At 30.3% G+C, this 17,109-nt stretch overlaps 1 protein-coding gene across 6 annotated transcripts in view; it reads right to left on the reverse strand.

Moving 5' to 3' along the window:
* LOC107437280 (tyrosine-protein phosphatase 69D) overlaps positions 1 to 17,109 on the reverse strand; it is a 485,726-nt gene that overhangs the window by 92,995 nt on the left and 375,622 nt on the right. For all 6 annotated transcript variants that reach the window (XM_087154666.1, XM_071187583.2, XM_087154665.1 and 3 more), the window contains exons 4-6: positions 16,282 to 16,578; positions 14,379 to 14,614; positions 12,409 to 12,478 (exon numbers count right to left, since the gene is read on the reverse strand). In XM_087154666.1, the coding sequence (XP_087010792.1) occupies positions 12,409 to 12,478; positions 14,379 to 14,614; positions 16,282 to 16,578 (603 nt within the window). The remainder of the gene's footprint in view (positions 1 to 12,408; positions 12,479 to 14,378; positions 14,615 to 16,281; positions 16,579 to 17,109) is intronic.

Genomic DNA, 17,109 nt, shown 5'->3' on the forward strand with positions numbered 1-17,109 from the left:
CCCCCTCTTGACAATTGTCTTTATGTCCTTAACTTTTGTGGTTCGTTCAGATCTAGATATAGTTGCGTACGTGGATTGGGAATTTGCAGACTTAAATTGTCGCCTGGCTTCAGAGAAGAATAGCTGTCTCTTGCATTTAAATTCCAGGAAATTCGCTTCTTCCACCCAAGATAGACAAGTTTGAGTGCTCACTGGATGATTCCCTGTGCAATTAGAGCAGTGTGGTATTTTGTTGTCGCATTCTGAAAAGGTATGTTGTCCTCCACAGTATGAGCATATTTGAGATTTAGATGTACATTTTTTCACAGAGTGCTTAAATTTGTAACACTTAGAACACTGACGCAGGCGATCACAGAAGAGAGTAGGCAATTCAAGATTGTACCAGAATTTAACCTCTGTTGGAATAGACGTGCCATAGATTGTTATTAGGCAGGTTTCCGACAACTCTGAAGATTTCCTTTTGGTGAATCTTCGAATACTGTGAACAAATAAATTATTATTCGAGAGTTCTAAAGCTAAATCAGCAAGGGAATGATCGGTGGGAATTTCTTGAAAAAGAAATCTCGTTGTGATATTTTCAGGGAAAACGTATGGTTGGGTTGGGATTCCCATTAAATTGGTTATTTTACTTATTTCGATTGCAGTCGTCGAGTCATTTGTTTTTATTAACAAATTTCCTTGACGTGCGTGCACACACGAGATAATTTTTCCAGGGCAGCTAACTGCGTTATGTAAGCTTTCTTTTAACAGGATCGGTTTTTTTGGAAATGAATTTTGGTCATTAGGAGTGAAGAGGATAGCATATGTGGATAACCCACCAGCCGTTGCATATTCAAGTTTCTCGGTAACTGAGTTTTCAAATTCAAGTATTGTTGGAGTTGATATTTTGGTAGGTCTTTCCAAATACAAGTCTGTTCCGAAGTCCATTTCATTTTCCCTCATGTTGAGATATGGAAGATTTTATTAATTCACAAGCAGTACTACGGCAATTCAAGCAGCACAAGGGGACGGTGCCCGGGTTAATAAATCAGGTTGTTTTGCCGTATTTCTTGAAGGTGATATTACAATGTGAATACAGTAATTAGTTAAACAAACTATTTGAAATGTTATGCTTTAAACTAAGTTTTAACAATTATACAAATACAGGTGAAAAAAGTTCTTCTAAAGAGTTTGTGGTTATTGTTTATTGGTACAACATACATATGCAGGCTTGTGTGCTCAATTAAGGCTTATAAACCTTTGTCAAGTTGAAGAACAGATAGCACAATACAGAGAAAGACATCACAAAGAATACATCAAGGGTTACGACGGGATTCGAACCCACCACCTCCACGCTTAACAGAGCGTTTGGCGGGCGATACCGCTCGGCCAGGGAGGCCCCTGGTTATTGTTTACTTAGAAACGCTTGGAATAGCTTAATTTTGCTTAGGTAAAGAGTTCTTGAAACGTTCCGAATTGTTTAGGTTTGATAGTCACTTTATTTACATAGCACTAGAGTTGCACAATGAGCTATTGGCGATGGTCTGGGAAACATCCCTGAGGATGATCCGAAGACATGCCATCGCAATTTTGATCCTCTGCAGAAGGGATGGAGCCCCTGCTTTGTAGCCCGACAACCTGCGAGCGAAGTCGAGCACTTTACGATAGAACAGTTTAACGAGGACCCTTGGTCCCTATACAGGGTGATCAAAGAGGTCACCCACCCGATTACTGACCGCAGTCAGTGATGCTGGGTTACGGTGTTCTACTGGGCACCGTGTCTCTACGATCAGTCCACTGCGGGACTGTTGATGTTTGAACAGTTTTCAGCCTAAATGTCGTAGTAGTGCTTTACTTACGTCGCACACTAGCTGCACAATGGGTTATTGGCGATGATCCATTACATATCATCCCAAATTTAATTTTCCGTAGAGGGGATGACACCTCCGCTTTGGCAGCCGACGACCTGAGTGCGAAGAGTTGAGCACTTTACGGTATTACAGTTTCACGAGGAGCTATAATGAGCACTCTCGGTCTCTTCGCAAGCTGATTAAAGTGGTCACCCTCCTTAATGACTGCAGTCATTAATGCTTTTGTTCTATGATCTACTGGGGTTTTTACGATCACTAAATAAACTATAAATAGAAGTGAGCTTGATTTCTTTGTGACAAACCCCTTTTTATTTTTTGTACCGCAGTGGATTGATCGTCAAGACACGGTTTCCAGCAGATTATCGAAGACAAGCATCACTGGCTGCAGTCAGTGTGCGGGTGGGTGACTTTCATCAAATTGCGATGAGACCGAGGGTGTATGGTGTTGTCCTCGTTAAACTGTTTACAGTGAAGTGCTCGATTTCGCGCTCAGGTCATCAGGCTACCGAAGCGGAGATGCTATCTCCTCTGCAGAAGATCAAAATTTTAATTGCATGTTTTCGGATCATCCTCAAGGATACTTCCCAGACTGGCGATAATAACCCATTGTGCAGCTCTACTACGACGTAAATAAATTACAACTACAACATTTGTTTATTATTATTTTTCATTATTGTAGCAGTTCTAGCGATAAGTTGTGTTATACTGGCATAACGTACAGAAGATATCTTAAAAATTTTAAATATTTGACGTCATTCTGGACTTCGTCTCGTTTGTGCTGAATTTCCAGTTACCCCTCCCACTTTCTTCTAAGCGAAGATGATTTCTGTCATATTCAAATTCGGTATAAAGATTGCTATAAAATTTAGAAATCGGGTTTGTAGGTGCACCATGGCTGATTCACATGCAATCAAAATGTGAATCAGCCATTTAAATTTCATATCTGTAAAAAAAACATTCTCCCTGAATGCGGTTGCCGCACCTCCGATCACCATCGATAAAATATGAAAACCTGATGGGTGAAATGTAATTTCCCATGAAAAACTCACTAATTAGGTTCCATTTTTCTTTCGACGGCGATAGAGGTGCGGCAACCGGTGAAATGCTCTTTCAGTGCCACGAATTGCTCACTTCATATTAGATGTAAAGGCCATTGAAAATGAATGTGAAGCTCATTTAAGAGACATACTTTAGTAATTAAATACATAGGTACTAACAATTGGCGATCGAAATGGATACAAGTGGTGCATAGCAGAACTCTATCTATGGCATGCTTTCACCATTAACGTGTGGATAATTATACGACTAGGAAGCATGTTAGTTTTCTTGATTTTCAAACCGATTGATTAAAATTATTTTAGCTTGGAAACTATCTAGAACTCAAAACTACATTAAACATAGTGCTTTATGTAAATATCACGGAAATTTTAAAATATAATCTAAAATGTATTTGATATTGATGATTTTAAAATATAATTGATAATCTAAATGTGAAAAATAAGGAAGAAATATTGTAATACAGTTCCATACATCTGAGCAGAGGAAGAGAAGGAAGGGAGAGAAGTCTACAGACATGGAACCGGTCTTCTTCCCAGATTGTGTTTTCGATTGTTGCGATCGTCACTTCAGTCATTCTCACCGAACTCGTTTTACGCCGAGGAAATATGAGAACCTGATTAGCGAAAGACATTTTCTCGCGAAAAACTCACCAATCAAAGTTCTCTTTTTCTCTCGATGGTGATCAGAGGTGTGGCAACAATATTCAGTGAGAATGCTTCCTAGGATAAGCAATTTTAATTTTCACCGAGGCTCTTTGAGCTGAAGTACGAGGATTTTTGCTTACAAAAACAGCACTTGCATCCACAGAGAGATGAAATTCTGAAAATCCCAGCCGCATTGCGAGGAATCGGTGTTGGCTATTAAAATGCAGTTTAATTTCAATTCTAAATTTTTTTTTTCTATTATGAAAACCGATATATTATTTTATATATTGCTTAAAGGTATTGTATATATTGTTTTAAAGATAATGTTTTATGAACGTCCAATGAATTTTTAAAGATATTGCACTATGAGTGTATCCTATCAGAGAAGATATGGACATTTTTATAAAAATAATTTTTTTGTCTTACGTTTTTTGGCTCTAACTTAGAAAATATTCAACAAAATTTAACAAGAATTTCGGAATTATTTTCAATAATTAGCAAAATATCTGTTTTGAAATTTTTTTCCTTTAATAATTGAGCAAGATATGAGCACTTAAAGTAATTTTTTCATACTACGCATCAGAGTTGGCCGTTGATTACAGTAATCGATTACAACTGTAATTGATTACAGATAATTACAGCTATGTAATCAATTACTTGTAATCACGATTACAAGTAATCAATTACTTGTAATCATGATTACAAATTTCAAAAAATTTTGATTACAGCTGTAATCATGATTACAATTTTGATTACAGTAATCAATTACTTGTAATCACGATTACAAGTAATCAATTACTTGTAATCGTGATTACAACTTTCAAAAAATTTTGATTACAGCTGTAATCATGATTACAATTTTGATTACAGTAATCAATTACTTGTAATCATGATTACAAGTAATTGCGATTACAAGTAATCACAACATAAACGATTACAAGTAATTATGATTACGAGTAATCAAAATATATGATAACATGTAATCATGATTACATGTAATTTGATTACATGTAATTGTGATTACTTGTAATCAAACTATACGATTACAAGTTATTACGATTGTATACTATAGTCAAATTTTTTATGTAAGTATTCATGTGTTTACATATTTTTATGTACATAGAATGTACGCACGCATGAACGTACAATTTGCGATTCCTATACATACAATGTATGCACAAACGTTGTTTGTACGTACAATATTCATAATTATATTGTAATATACTTAATGCAATGCGCATATGCTTAGTACATATAATTATTCATTTATGATACATGTACGCATGTATGTTAGTTTGTACAAAAAGGCAATGTTTTGTATCTTTGTATACATAGACAATGTATGTATGAACGTATATGAAAATAATGTTTATGCGTTTGCATGCTTTTATGCACTTAAGTGCATATATTGCATAAATTTACGATAATAGCACGTATATACAATGTACGTTTGTATATAAAATTGTACGTATTTGCGTACAATATGTAAAAATGTTATTTAAAGGTACAATATATGCACATAGTTGCGTAAATAAAATGCGTACATGTATACATGCATATTTATATGTACATCAATATATGCGCACGCAAAGTATGTACTTATGTACAACTTACGTATGTACTTGTATAACTACATACTTTGTTAATACTTATGCGCATGTAATGCATGGATGTACAAAAAAATAGTTATATGCACAATGTATGCATGTGCATACAACGTATACATGTACATAATTACAAGTAATGTACAAATACGTGCGTACATTTAAATATATGTAATTACAATATACACATACATTGTGCATACATTAAAAAAATTTTTATGAGTAAAGTTATTAAAATTTGTTTTAAAATTATTCTAAGGTATATGAAACTCGACCTCATATTTTTTAGAAAGCAAACGATAATTTTATTTGGAATTTCTAAAAATTAATTCCACACATAAAATTTACCGTTTTTCTTACCATTTAAAAAATTTCTATGAATCATGCATTATGTTATAAAAAAAATAAATCTGTATTGTCAAACATTTCATGAAAATACCTGAAAAAAAATTTTTATTCAGAGAATTTCAAAATGATATAGAACAATTAAAGCTGAAAACTAAATTTAAATATCGTTTGATTTTGTCATTTAACTTGCATGAGTCATTAAAAGTTAACTTATGTATGCATTTATTATATGTATGCATTTTATTTATTGCATTGTACACATATTTAGACATAAATGTAATGTACATATGTATACGTGTAATGTATGTACGCATGTACAATGTATGTACATACATTCATGTATTGTACGTGCATATATATTACATATGGATATGCATACATGGAACATACGTGTATTGTACATGTGTGGATACATTCATTGTACATATATACATTGCACCATATGCATAGATAGGGATAGCATGTATGTACACATGTAAAATTTGTACGAAAGAATTATGCCCAATATATTTATGCACATACGTACTGCATATGTACACACATATGTACATTATATGAACATTATATGTTCATTTCATCATATGTACATTATATGAATATACATCTGTACTCTATATGTATATACATCTGTACGCTTTATGTATATACATCTGTACAATATATGCATCTCAAATGTGTGTACGTACGTTATGCATGTCGAATGTATGTATGAATATGTGTGAAATATAAATACGCCCAATGTACGTACAATAGTTCACAAATGTATTATGCATATTTTGATACTTACATTGAGCATGAACATATTATGTACATGTACATAAATACACTGGACATGCATATCATGTACATGTATACATACATATATTGTACATCCTACAGATATACCTATATTGTACATGCATACATATATTGTACTGTTCATAAATAAATTGCACATACATGCATGGGACATGCATTGTACAGACAATGTATGTATGTTCGTACAAACACAAGTACTTGTATATACATGCGTACATGAACATAGATATACATTTTACATACACAAATGTTTGCATAAAATGCATATATTCATTGTGTATAAATGTACATGTATACATGTACAGTGTATGTACATGTGTGTGATACTAAAATGTCTGAACATATGCACTAGATAAAATCATATGTACATACATTTCAGTTACATTCATTTGTACGTATACAAATACGTACAAAATGCAGTACATGTTAATACGTGCAAAATGTATCATTATAAAATACATTCTACTATCTACTGTAAAATATAATCATTTATAAGAATACAATAGTCTTGTAATCGTGTAATTAGATTACATGTAATCATGATTACATGTAATCAAATTACATGTAATCAAATTACATGTAATCATATATTTTGATTACTTGTAATCATAATTACTTGTAATCATTTTTGTTGTGATTACTTGTAATCGCAATTACTTGGAATCATGATTACAAGTAATTGATTACTGTAATCAAAATTGTAATCATGATTACAGCTGTAATCAAAATTTTTTGAAAATTGTAATCATGATTACAAGTAATTGATTACTGTAATCGACTATGTAATCATGATTACAGCTGTAATCAAACTTTGTAATCACGATTACAAGTAATTGATTACTGTAATCAAGATTGTAATCATGATTACAGCTGTAATCAAAATTTTTGAAAATTGTAATCATGATTACAAGTAATTGATTACTGTAATCAAAAAATGTAATCGATTACATTTTTGGCCAACTCTGCTACGCATGCTTGAAATTTTTTTTTTTTCTAAAACATTTCGTAGTAAATCGTATATAGTAACTAATGAAAAATATCCGATCTGAATAACCTGAAAATTTAAAAAGTTTTTAGCAATTTTCTAAGCAAATTTTTTACCTTTTCAAAGAAAGTTCTGAATGATATTGGGTTTCTTACACATTTTATTTTGTACTATTAAAGAAGATTAATAAATCAAAACCTCTGGGGGTACTGGATAGGAGATTGATCGTTGTCTGATTCAGGTCAAAATTATGATCTGTGGATGAGTGAATGGATGTATGAATGGGTTCGCCCTATAAACGGGTGTGACGTATGGGTGTGGCCGAAGTCGAATTCACGGCCATAGATGGCTCCACTGGAAAACAAGAACAATCGCACCCCTCTGCCTTAACAGGCATACGTCAACAACAACAAAGAAGATTAATTAAAAATGACAGCGGCATTAGGGAGTATAGGATAGGATAGGATTACATCCCCCATAAAAGTATGTTTTCTTCAACACGCTTTCTTTCTTTAGATTTTTCTATTTCTGTGGACGAACGATTATTGTAAGGTATTATCAACTGATACAAAATTTTGTTTTATGTTATAAAGTGAAATTTATTGAAAACCCTATATCAGTTATAGCTTTCTTTTAAAAAGTGCAAAAATTACTTAAAAAAATTTCTAGAAACTGTTTAAATTTTCAAGAAATTTAAATTGTACTTTTTTTCATTCGTTACTAAAATACGATTCGCTACAAAATTAAGAACAATTTTTTTTTCAATATTTCAGAGCAAGCGCAGTTTTTCTAATTTATCAAAATAATATAATATTTCTTATCGAAATTCGTTTAGTAATAAAAATTATGAAAGGAAAGTTATTTAATTTTGAAATAATTTCATATAGGCAATAGAGAAAAATTATATCGTGTTTTTTTAAAAGTGTTCTGAACATTTTAAATATTCTATTTTTATCATTATTTAGATATTAGACTTTTATATATACAGTTCCTGACCAATTTATTAAACGTACTACAAGATTCTATGTAAAATCTTAATTATAAGGTGATACTATACAGTTTAATTGCTTTTACGCTACTGAAACCGGTCTGTACTTGTTTGTGCATCAATTGGTTGAATTTGACGATCTATAATATAAAGTCGACGATTGGATAAATTAGACGATATATTGTATAAATTAGAGATTTATTAAATCAGGTATTATATTAGTCTATTATAATAGACCAAATTATTAGACACACTGTAGTTTTTTTAATAATTACAGGTGTTGCACGAGTTTATATGCAATACTTTTATATTTAAACATACACGTAATGGGTTTCTATTTAGGAGATTTTTAATACACTTCCTCTTTGTATTTATTTTTAACGTATTGCATTACAATGTTAAACAATTGATACATGAACGTAAACTAGTGTAAACCGGTCACAGCCGAGTAAAAACAATAAATCTCTATAGTATCACCTGATAATTAAGATTTTACATAGAATCTTTTATATATATATATATATATATATATATATATATATATATATATATATATATATATATATATATATATATATATATATATATATATATATATATATATATATATATAAAACCTTTGCAAAAATTAAACTTTTTGTGGGTATATGAAATTATACACAAACAAATAGATTTCATGCATACATTTATTAAGCTTTAATTAAAAAAATAATATTTCAATACAGGGTATCTGCTACATTTTAGATTTTCAAATTCATGACTTTTCATGATTAATTCCAAGAATTTTTCATGACTTAACGAAGTTACTATTTTCTCCGACAAAAACACAACAATAAATTAAAAAAAGCATTATAATAACATTCAATAAAATGATAGTTATAACCAAAACTGTTATACTCTGCATCTTCATATTTATAGATTTTAAAATTAAAAAACAGAGTAAAGAAAGAGTTTAAGCAATAAAATAGCTGAAAAAAATACAAAAGCAAATAATTTTTTTTCTTTTTTTTCTGCAGATACTTTTCTTGTTCATCGGAAAGGAAAGAAATACTCCTGATTTTTCTGTTCTCATTTCGAAATAAAAAAATTTGCCAATGACTGGTTTGTTTCAGCTAGAATTTTAAATTGATAAAAAAAAAAAAAAAATAATAGCAAAAATTCTGCAATCAGAAGTTTAAAAGATAATTTCCTCTAGAAATGTTTTTTCTTTCATTTTTGAAAGACCACCACAATTTTTAAAGAACACGGATAAAATTTTTTTATATTTTAATCAAATATGACTGTGAGTGGGGATTTTGTTACAAATTCAGGCATTCGGAATACCGCGAAATTCCGGGGAAGGGGTAAATTCCATTTCAAAAATTAGATTTTTCGGACACCTAAATCCATGACTTTTTATGATTTTTTAAAAAAAATAGTTAAAATCATGACATTTCAAGACAAATTTTGTTCAATACTGAAATTCATGACTTTTCAGGTGCGCGGATACCCTGTCAATATTAAGTATTAAACATCGCGGGCTTGGTAACGAAGTAGTATGACATCTCATCTAACATTAATCTAAATCAAAAACAAAAAATGACGTCAAAATATAGGATACTAATTGAAGAATATATCCAATTGATATAAAATTATAAAACATAATTGACATAAAATCACACTAAGCTATATAAAATCATATGGAACGATATCGAATTAATTTGTTGCCATTCGAGTAAAACTAAGAAAAAAACACGAATTATGCATAAATCAATATAGTAAGTGATTCCAAATATATTACTTTTCGAAAAAAATGACATAAGTAAAAAGTTTAGGGGAAAAACGGATTTTAGCTAATTTTCTTTGCCAGTTACAAAATTTCATCTCGGAAAGCGGATGATTTTTGACTAGAAAAATATTTCGTCGCACTGTAAAGAAAGCGTATAAAAAGTGTTAGCAAAGATCTTACTTTGTTATAATACACATTTTTTTTGGAGTCCCAAATCCACGCCCGTTTATTTATATAAATGGGTACAGTATAGCGTATAAAATTTAATTTCAGAATGCTGCACATCATGCTTAAAACCTTTTGCATAAAGGAATTTTTAATAAAATTAAATTACAAACTAATTTAGGTTTCACATTGTTTCTTTAAAATTGCTTGTTTTTTAAAATTGTTATTTTATTGTTATTAAAAACATCAAAAATTATTTTTTATTGATTAATTAACCTTTTCCTTTTCAGCTAAGTTTTAGAAACATTTGGTTGCATGTTTTAAAAAAAATTTTTTTTTGAGAATGTGAACGATGTTCTGCGAAATGCTTATTTTAAAGATAAGCTGTTAGTTTAGCTCATATATTAGAAACCAAGGAGGAGAATCCAGTGATCGCTAATTTTTCGCAAATGGAAAAAGGAGAAAAAAAAGAAAGGAAAAGTTTTTTTTATGAAATTTTTCATAGAATCTTGTTTTTTTTTTAAGTAAAAAGAAGAAAAAAAACAAATTTGACTTGATTATTAATAAATGTCTTGAAAGCTAAATTGATCCTTTCGAAAAACAGATGTTCGAACATAGGAATTTACACTTCATGAACAGGTATTGGAACAAAAGGATAAAAACATTTAATTTAAATATTTATGACATTAATACTTGTAACGTCACTAAAATGCATACCTCTTCTTAAATGAAAAATTATTCCTTGAGGACTAGATGAGATAAGTGTCTTCAAAAGATCAGGGTTTTATGATGGACTTTCATAATTATTTATTATTTTAGGTCAAGACTCCATAGTACAATAACGTATTGAGTATTTCTACTCATGTGCTAAAATTGACTTAAAACATTCTAATCAAAAGCTAGCGTTGCGGCAAAATTCAAAGAATCTTAATTATGTAATAATTTTACGGCACATAAAATTTAGGATAAGGTGAAAAAAGCTGTAGCGTAAAATATTAGACTTGTATAAGTTCATGCATTCCGTAACTCATGTTCATGAAAACGTGAGTTCGAATTTGGACGGCCGATGAATCTTTGTGTGAATGGTGACTCGTGCACTTAAGTCTGTCGGAGTCACAAAGACTTGTTTTTTAATAGAATAGTGTAACTTTTAGAAAACAGCCACAAAGTAAGAGGGTATTAATTGATTAAAAACTACATTTGCTACAAAAAAATACAAATTGGAAATAACAGTCGACATGTTTCATGGTCTCAAAATAAGGCGCCCATTCTCAAGACTTGCCAGACATGAATGAGATCTAAAATCTTGAGAATTGGAGGTGATAAAAATAATGCTAACATGCATCTAATAACAGCTATACTAGAGGGGAGTCTATGTTCGAGCTCTTGAAACATGTCGACATGTTTGATGGTCTCAAAATAAGGTGCCCATTTTCAAGACTTGCCAGACATGAATGAGATCTAAAATCTTGAGAATTGGAGGTGATAAAAATAATGCTAACATGCATCTAATAACAGCTATACTAGATGGGAGTCTATGTCCGAGCTCTTGAAACATGTCGACTGTTACTCCCAATTCGCATATTTTTGAAACGAATAAAGTTTCTAAATCAAATAATATTTTACAGCTTCAGTCTCTAATGAATATTTATTTAGTGTAAGCGGATTATTTCTTGATTATTTATTAATGTTATTAATTCGATTCCTGAATTCTCAGTGTATTCGACTGGTTTAATATAAGGGTTCCAATTCTACAATTTTTTACATTATGATGAAAAAGCAAACAAATATTTTTCTGTTTCTTATGCTAATACAAATTGAAATAATTTCTTTTAATTATGATTATTATTTGAATTGAAATACAATATATTTTTAGATTTCTATGTTATTAAATGTTCTGCAAAGATCGCAAACTGTGCTCAAGCTTTGCAGATTATAAACAAAGATCACTGCAATTTTTTCCAAAAGACGTGCTTATATCTTGGTAAATATGAATGATTAATGTATGAAAATACATGGGCATGTAGAGCATAAGGGGAGTTATGCGTAAAATTTATTCATAATTCCAACTGTCTGGCATACAAGGCTGACCAAATGTATCCCTTGTTTTAAATTTTAATTCTTTTGCCGGCTTTCCGTATGCACTTATAACTAAAAAAATAATGTAAAATATAATATGAATCAACAAGCTTTTCTTACTTCCGTCGGATGTTGGACCTTCTAACGGCTCAGACCAATTTCCACACCCTAGAATATTGCAGGCCTGTACCTAAAAAAATTGAGCAAAATTGCGAGTAATTTTTTCACTAATAGTAATATGCATGTATTTGATACGTGACAATATGTTGCATTTAAAAGTATATCGCACGCACAAGAAATGCTTTTATCATTTTCACTTCACAGAATTTTTAAAGCTTTAGCTTAAAAGAAGCAAAAGAGAAAAAATAACAATAAAAGTCTGGGATTTAGCAGAATTGATTCCTGGTGCAAGTCTTTCGTTAAACCATTAGTCTGTTTAAACAGTTAGTTTGACTGCAGAATAGACGATCCATATTGGCTATATATCAGTTTTCAACTTCATAGCCTTGTAATTTGGAACCCAACTCAGAAGACAAAGGATTTCTTAAGACAATTATTTGGACAAACTCGCCTTCATAGAGGACTTTTTGAGGAAAAAAAACTAGCTTTTGTGTTACATGGAGAGGAAAATCACGAAAACTCCCACGGTTAGCTCAACGGCAAGGGAACTCTAATCAATGATCCGTCGACCACAGTGAATATTTTTCGTCAGCATTGTAATCAGTGTGAGCAGGGAACAGACCAGCCATCGGTGGGATTCGAGTCGGACTGTTGGGAGAATACCGCTCTAGAAACGCTCTAGGGATGAGTAATTACTTGAGCTCAGTGGCCATATTATTGAAATTTAGGTCAGTTAAGTGCCTCACTTATTTAAAAAGACTACATTCATAACTATAATTTGAAGAAAAATTCAAATATAAATATAAAATAATAAATATAATAATATAAACGAAGTATAAAATAATTAATATAAAACATAGTATAATATATATAATAATGTAAAATGAAAATAAAATAATAAACATAATAATTTATTTACATATGAAACAACGGATGTTAAATGATAATGTAAAATAAAAATAATATAATAAACATAAAATGATAAACATAAAATAATAATTTCATTTAAATATAAATAAGTAAGAACATTTAGTTTTAATATAATTTTACGAGAGAAATTTACCCTTTTACGCTTTTCTTCTCTTTTATTGAAATCAGGATTTTGTAACAGTCTTGGTAATAGGGGTAAAAAATATATTTGCCTGCCTTTGAGCTACAATATCAAGATACAATGTACTAGTAGTTATTATATCTGATTAGGGTTATAATTCATGTTGCAGTTTTAAATATTATTTAGTTTTGAAATGCTTTGGGTTAGCTTTTTTTTTCTTCAAAAAATTAAAGGGTCTGACTTGCTGGGATCTCTTCTCTAACACTTCTTAATAATAAGCAGTCATGTTAACAGTCAATTACATTGCGATTATTTATATTATTTCTAAATGCTAATCATTGGCCAAGAAAATAAACGATGAATAATGATATATTTTGTAAAAATTACAAAATATTTCATTTTTTCTAATTTCAAATTTCTGGTTTTACCCTTTCTGACTAATTGAGTGTTTAATTTTGAGTGTTAACGGGTGTAACGTAAAACTGACGTTTTTTGACACCCTACAATTGCTTAAGGGGTTGCGGAAAGGAAAAAAATAGAGAGATTTTGCATAACATTCGTCTTACGTTAACTTTAACGCTAAATTTGTTTTCTACACCTTAGTGATTATAGGATTCGCAAAACATTTTCGCGCATACGCTGTGTATCTCATATAGTTTTAGTCAGAGTTAAAGGGAAATCGTAACGTAATGCGAAATCTCTCTAATTCACGTTACTTTATGAATTGTGATCGTCAGATTGATACTTTTTACATTTTTTTAAATAATTTTATGCAAAGTTTCAAACCGGGTATTCATTTTTCTACATATAAAGTATAGATTTTTCTATTTTATAAAGTTTGCTCGATGTAATACTTTAAAAAAATCTCGAAATTTGCTTAGATTTAAAAAAATTTTTTTTTTAAAGGAAATAAACTTACCTGAAAAGTATATGTCTCTCCCGGATCAAGATTCACAAAAATATACATATGATTGTTGCGACCAGGTGTATTGATATCTAAGGTTTTATTTGCTACAAGGCTACCATTATGGTGATGTAGTTTAACTATATAATGAGTAATGTTAGCACCGTTATCATGGTTAGGCCTTCTCCATCCAAATAAAAGTGTTTCATTTGTGGAGGCTAAGACATGGACCCAAGATACTTTTGGAGGAACTAAAAAGCAAAAAGTTTATTTTAGCATTGTAAGTATGTGAAAGGAAAGAAATATAGGAATATGGAGAACTAAGTAACTAGCTTTTAGATAAAAATCATAATTTTCAGACGCAATAAATTTAAATGATACTTTAAAAATTGTTAGTGATTAAATTGCATGCAGGTTTTCCACAATGGATGCCTTTAACATGTAGTTTTAGAATCACAATAAAAAAGCAAGTGGAAAAAACTTTGCCCGTTATGGGCGGCAATTAAATATTTAAATGAGAAATAACAGAACATTTTCAAACAATGAGCAATCATTATGGATGGAGCAAAAAAGACATTAAAATCATAAAAAACTAGTTAGATAGAGATTAAAAATGATTTTGAGGGAATGCCGAATACTTTCCAGTTCTACTAGACAAAAAAAAAAAAAAAAAAAAAAAAAAACTAGTTTTTTTTATTTAAACGCTTCCGTTGCTTTTAATAATCACGAAAATGATTGGTCGACATATTTTTTCTTTTTCTCTTAATTAAATATCAATATGCATAATTTTTTGAATTCCTTTTTTGCAGAAATTTTAAAAATATACATTAAGGGTTGTCACGACGAAGCACCGTTAATTATTTTTGATATTAAATAAATTAATGTAAAAAAGGAAGAAAAAACACTATTAGTTAGTTAAAAAAATCTGACAGTACTTTTCATACTACTCTCTCCTTTAATACTCTGACTGAAAATTAGTTTTCTTTCTAAACTTCTGAAAACCATTAAATTGATTTAATCAAATATTCTATATTGTTTGGTACCGCTTGTTTTGTAATTAAACTGAGTTATCTTTATTTAATTTGTGATAATACAGTGCGCTTTGCTGTCATTGTGAAAGACCGGGGTTTATATCTCCGTCTTAAAGTTCACTCGATTTCAAATCGATGGATACCAGTTTATCTGGAAAGTAAAGATTATCTGTGAGCAATACCGACCACATATGCCGTTGGTCAGGAAAGTTTGTAACCTTATATTTTATAACCCCCTAAGCCGACGACTGACTGGCGAGGGAGCTCTTTACTTAGTAAAATTAACAATACTATTAAAATACGGAATCTTGAATAATATCAATTGAATTTTTACGCACTGCATTTTTTAAAAATTGAGTGAATATTTGTTACATAGCAATGAAGTAAGAAGAACATTTTTAAAAACTGGGAGTTTCTAATAAGCCTAATTTTTCACGAGGGACATTTAATTAAAATAATCTAAATATATTACGTATTTTATATTTAATTTTGAAAACTACTTTCTTTAAAGTTGTAAAGTTACAGCTAAAAATGAAATTATAATTTTTTAAAAGAGATTTGTTACAAAAAGAAATATATTTTTAACACCAGAAAGACTGAAACTTAGTATTATATACCTATATTGCCCAAAAGCAGTTAAAATGACTGGATTGGGAAAGAATGACTAATGTGTAAAGAAATATGTTTAATTAATTTTTAATATTTTTCATATTATTTACAGTTATATAACAAGTTATTAATAAATACTAGCAATAAAAAAATTTACTTCACTTGGAAAGAAAATATTAATTTATGTATTATTATTTGTACATTTTTTGCAAATGAAAAAGCAGTCAAAATGACTTCCTTTAGGCAACCTAGTGTTATGATAAAAAGATGTTACGTACCATCAGCAGGCATGGAAACATTTAAATAGTCATATTCACTGGTACCAGCACCATTCTGTGCAGATATGCGAAATGTATAAGTGATTCCAGGCAATAAAGATGTTACAGTATATTTCGTTATATTCCCTGGAATATCATGATCGACCGCAACTACAGGTTCTTCTCCGTAGTTTTCTCGTTCTAGACGAAATCTCTGAACAGGTAAATTTCCATCATATTTTACATGCCAGTAAAGTGTTGTTGTTGTTGGATCTGTCACTGTAACATTATCACGCAAAAATTCTACTTCAGGAGGCTCTGAGAAAGGAGAAAAAAATCATAAAAAAGAGAAAGAAGTAGTAACATTTATACAATAGATTGAAGGAAAAACTTCACATTCAAATTTTTATGATTTTTTCTTAATAATTATTTTTTAATGCAACGCAACTTACTAAAAGTTGATGAATCAAAACATATTTATACACCAAAATGTATCTTGATGTGACTAAGTGACTCATTTTATTCAAAACGATATTCAAAAAAAGGCAGCAGTTTTTTGAAAAAAAAAAAAAAACGATTTTACAAATAATTATTGATTTTTCTAATATCGTTTCTGTGACATTAAGTCACAATCTAATTTAAAAAAAAATCCTTTCTTAAAATCCAGATCCAATTCAAGTCTCGCCCCTTTATCTTTAATGCAATTGGGACACTCTCCCCCAGTGATACCTTTTGCATTCCAGCCGTACCCTTTTTCCAGGAATAACACCTGGCTCGCGGTATCTTTCAACTCCACGTGAAGGCGGTGAGTGAGAAAATATTCTTAACCGTAACACTTGCAAAATAATA

Source organism: Parasteatoda tepidariorum, chromosome 11, assembly GCF_982258835.1.
Source record: "Parasteatoda tepidariorum strain Cologne lab strain chromosome 11, Ptep-v5.0, whole genome shotgun sequence".
NCBI classification, from domain to species: domain Eukaryota; kingdom Metazoa; phylum Arthropoda; class Arachnida; order Araneae; family Theridiidae; genus Parasteatoda; species Parasteatoda tepidariorum.